Source organism: Arachis ipaensis, chromosome B2 (genome assembly GCF_059453495.1).
Source record: "Arachis ipaensis isolate K30076 ecotype BB chromosome B2, ASM5945349v1, whole genome shotgun sequence".
Taxonomy (NCBI): Eukaryota; Viridiplantae; Streptophyta; class Magnoliopsida; order Fabales; family Fabaceae; genus Arachis; species Arachis ipaensis.
Genome location: NC_142437.1, coordinates 117,873,182 through 117,877,650, shown reverse-complemented (window position 1 = coordinate 117,877,650; position 4,469 = coordinate 117,873,182). Strand labels below are relative to the sequence as shown.

The 4,469-nt window shown below is 34.9% G+C and overlaps 1 protein-coding gene across 1 annotated transcript; it reads right to left on the bottom strand.

The window, feature by feature from the left end:
• Positions 1–299: 299 nt before the first annotated feature.
• On the bottom strand, positions 300–3,159 carry LOC107626020 (uncharacterized). Its single transcript, XM_016328785.3, has 4 exons — positions 2,419–3,159; positions 2,208–2,335; positions 1,990–2,104; positions 300–473 (listed from the first exon to the last, which is right to left on the bottom strand). The coding sequence occupies exons 1-3, from the start codon at positions 2,626–2,628 to the stop codon at positions 2,068–2,070; spliced, it is 375 nt and encodes a 124-aa protein (XP_016184271.2). The 5' UTR covers positions 2,629–3,159; the 3' UTR covers positions 300–473; positions 1,990–2,067.
• Between the last annotated feature and the right edge of the window lie 1,310 nt (positions 3,160–4,469).

The following is a 4,469-nucleotide window of genomic DNA, read 5'->3' as shown; positions in this document are numbered from 1 at the left end:
CTCTAATTCTCGTTATTCGAACAAGACCTACTACATGACAGACTCTCTGAGTATGCAATTGAAGCATAATCAGTCCATTTCCAAGGCTCTACAGGAAAGACTGCTCTAATACCATAATGTAACAGCCTCACTATCAGTAGTCACGCTTTCGGCTACGCCACTCTGATAGCAAGAAGTATTACGACTACTTTACATACTAAATAATAAAATAGGAGCCTGTGACTCGATACTGTATCGCTGATTTCTTAGAAAACTAGAAATAAATATTTTATCTTAAGAAAAATACAAGCAGGCATAGATTTATATACAAGACTCCTTACATAATAACTCAATATATTATACATATAAAACATACAATTCCTATCCCTCTTTCAAACTTATAATAACAAAGACGAGGGAAGAAAATAATCTAATGAATACAACAACATATAAGCCAAACGCAGTGTAACTCTTCATAACGCTTCTTCCGGTTCCTGAAAAGATAAAGCTGTAGGGGGTGAGAACCTAACCACACGGTCTCACCACTGAGTTTCAAAGTTGTCATAAGAAGATATTTAATAAGAAAACTATTTTCAAACTCAGTGATTATCATTGCCTTATGAATCTTTTAAAACCCATAGGAAATCGTTTAAAAACTTTTTCAAAGGAACAATGTTAAATCTTTCACAAATCCAAAACCTTTCCTTTCTTATAAGAAAATCTCAATCAGAAACTAACCACGCAATCAAACAACACAATCATTAATTCAGCACCAAAGTTCAATCTTAAATGTAGCACGCCAGGACAAACACATGCAAAGCAGACAAGGAAAGCACAAGTAGGCAGCAGTTACAGCAATTAGTTTAAGTAGCAGTTACAAACAGTTTAGCAATTAGGCAAACCAAAACAAGTTCAAACTCAAGTAAAGCATACAAATGCATATGATGCATGCCTGTTCTATGGCTGATGAGGCTCATCTGTCGGTTATCCAGCCAACCCGACAAGTCTGAATTGTACTTAAACTGTCCCCCGACGTGCATCCCCAAGAGTCTATGCATAGCTTTTTCTCAAATAATCAATATTACTCAATGGGGGTAACATTCCCGGGAATTTATATAGTGCCCGGTCACACACTTACGTCGTAGGGTCAACAGAGTATCAAGTTTTCAACCTGGTACACGTGGTGGCAAGCTACGTCACTTAATCCAGAGAACCTCGTATCTCAGATATTTCAAATTTATAAGCCATATACATAATTCATTAATCATTCATCAATATCTAAGCCATTCTCAATATCATCATCATTCGTCAATCCATATCCATTTCCAAATTCATTCAAACTCATATTTCAAATCAATCCTCATCATCCTTCTTTCCGTTTCGTTCACTAACAATTCTCAATCCAAAACATAACTTTTTCTTTGATAAATGAAGTATTCTTAAATCATATAATGCTTAAAATTAAACCTTTTAAAATAACTACTTCAAATGAAACTTCTAATTTTATAAAATTTCGGCAGCATCTCCTCTAAAACTCGGATTCTGCCACCCTTTTCGGGTCCCATCCAAACATTTCTCAAACCTTTTCCAAACCTCAATCATTTTCCAAGATTCAGCTAGTTCCAATATCAAATTATTTTCAAAGCAAATCAGTGCCCATAATAAATCTCTTTTTAAAATCAAACCAGCTCAAATACTAAATCATTTATAAAGTCATTTATAAAGTCACTAACTCAAAATTAAACCATTTCCAAAGCTAATTCCTTTACATCATCAAAAATAGCTTCAAAACCAAGAAAAGCCATTTTTCATAATAATCAACTAAATAACCTTTCCAACTAATTTCTTTTCAGCAATCACAAACTACTCAAGTAATCAAGCAATCAGCCATTCAGTCCAACAAACAACCACATTTAGAAGACAATTATAATCACAGGCATATGTTCTCTCACATTAATATCTATTTATCACAACTCTGTAATATAAATTAGATTTTAAGAAAACTCCTACCTCGATTAGTCGCAAGTTGCCTACTTAAACCCATTAAATCCTTATTCTCACGTTAATTGGCAGCAACCATAGAAATTCTCAAGCAACCGTAGGGATCACGGCAACAACCACATATCTGACATAATTTAGAATTAACGCGGAATGGATATTAAGCGATATTAGAACATAATTGATAATAGAGTATTGCGGTAAACAAGAACGGAACCGAATAACCTTACCGTGGTAAACAAAATAGAACGACACAATAACAGCTTCCAAATTGACCGGACAGCAGCTTCGATACCGGCTGAAAACTCTGATGGTTCAGCAGCAACCTCAATTTTGACATGCAACCCATAAAATTGACCTTACAACATCTATACATCAGAATCCTTAACTGCAGATAACTAGAACGGTTACAATACGAGTTTCAGAGCACAGGCAACTTACTGTGAAGGGAAGAATGATGGAAGTGGAGCAGCAACTTTGAGAACAGTCTCCTACAGCAACAACACCGTTTCCCGGCAGCCAAAGGCGCGGCGGGGCAGCCTCCAGCAACGGTAGTGGCAAACGGCGGCGCTTTTCTTCCTCGGTGCATCTTTCAGTCGCACGTCTCCTCCCCCTTCCCTGGACGGTGACACACAACAGTGACGGAACCATCGGTGGCCACGACAAGTTTCAGCGACGGTGGCGCACAGATCAGTGTTGGCGATAGGGTTTCAGGCGGCAGAGGCGGCGTGGAGCTTCGGCAGCGATGGCTTTGCGGCGAGGGCGCGATGGCTGCGCGTGGTTCCCTCCTTCGTGTCTCTCTTCCTCTCCTCGCCTCAGATCTGATCCGCGACGGCGGCTTCGAGGCAGGTCGGCGGCGACGCATGGCGCAGTGGCGGCGACCTCTTCGTTGGCTTTCTTGTGCAGCGGTTTGGGCTGGATGGAAGGTAAACGACGGCGATTGGGCACGAGAACGGCGGCGAGGATCCTCCAGCGGCAGCGGCAGCGACGTGGGGCTTCGACGGTGAGGCGTGGCGGCGACGGCTCCTCCCTCCAGCTCGACGACGGCGTGATGGCGGCCCACACCCTACCGGCGACGCATCTCCCCTCTCAGATCTCTCCTCCATGTATGTGAATGCTTTTGTTTTGTGTGTGAATGGTTTGAAGGCAGAAAGAGTGAGGAGAGGAGGGTTGGGGCTGCGCAGGTGAAGAGGAAAGAGAGGCGGCGAGGATAGATTAGGGTTAGGGGCAGTTTGGTCATTTTACTAAAATTAAGGGTAGTAGAGTAATTGAAAACCAAATTTAATTCAACAAAATCATCTTTAAAGAAAATATTATTTAATCATAAATTTACAAATTAATTTCGATGAAATATTCTCATTAAAGGATTAGATATAGTATAATTAATTTTCTTTATCTTTAACCTAAAGTATTAAATGATATAAATATAAATCATCTAAAATCAAATCATATAAAATTCTTATTATCTTTAATAAAAATAATTTCTGAAATTAAAACTATAAATAAATAAATGATTTGAGATTAATTTAAAATAAAACTTTTCAAAATCTTGGGTCTTACATTTTTTCCATTGGATTTTTCTTGACAAAATTTTTAATGAGGCAGTCCCAATCACAAAGGATATTGTACTCTTTTTACTTTACTAAAGTTTTTTCCATTGCATTTTCTTTAGTAAGATTTTAATGAGGCATAATCCTAAATGATCATCCAAGAGGGAGTGTTGTGATAAGATCAAATAAGGTGGATGACTATCATTTAATATGGGCCACTCAGATTCTCAAGAGATATGAGTTTAATGAGAGTTGAAAATGTTATCTCCTGTGTACATATAAATAGAAGTGTAATATGAAGCAAACGTAACACAAGCAATAAATAATTCTCTCTCTTTTATGTTGCAATACTTCTTTTTCTCTCTTTATATTTCTTTATTTTATATTTGTTACCTCTTCTTTATTTATTTAGTTATTTTATAACAATATCCAAATGAAAAAAAAATACAACTACTCCCGATATTATTTAATTGTTTGGGCAAAGTTGTTTAAAACTTTAAACAATATAATATATACTACAATAAAAAAATACTTTTAATAATAAATTTTTAGTAATAATAATATAACAGTTATTATATATTTTATTTAACTTATATTTTTATAATAATTATATATTTGTCATTATTATTATATATTATAATAAAATAAAGATACCTATTAATAATTATATAGTTGTCACTTAAATCTTTTACCGATAAAATATAAAATAGTTAATATTTAATTATCGATAAATATATTAATAATTATTTTTATTGTTGTTAATAAAAGAATAAATAATTACTAAAAATAATTTTTTTACTAATGATAATAGCATTAACAGTATATATATATATATATATATATATATATATATATATATATATATATATAATTAAATTAATTATTAAATATTTATAATTTGTTTCAATATATATTACTATATACTGATAATTGATTTAATTA

Excerpts from the sequence above, each read along its gene's own strand:
- LOC107626020 (XM_016328785.3), bottom strand. The coding sequence starts at position 2,628 with ATGGTTCCGTCACTGTTGTGTGTCACCGTCCAGGGAAGGGGGAGGAGA. Across the intron at positions 2,336-2,418 it reads CCATCATTCTTCCCTTCACA|GTCAATTTTATGGGTTGCAT; the intron begins GTAAGTTGCCTG and ends AGATGTTGTAAG. Across the intron at positions 2,105-2,207 it reads GTTCTATTTTGTTTACCACG|ATATGTGGTTGTTGCCGTGA; the intron begins GTAAGGTTATTC and ends AAATTATGTCAG.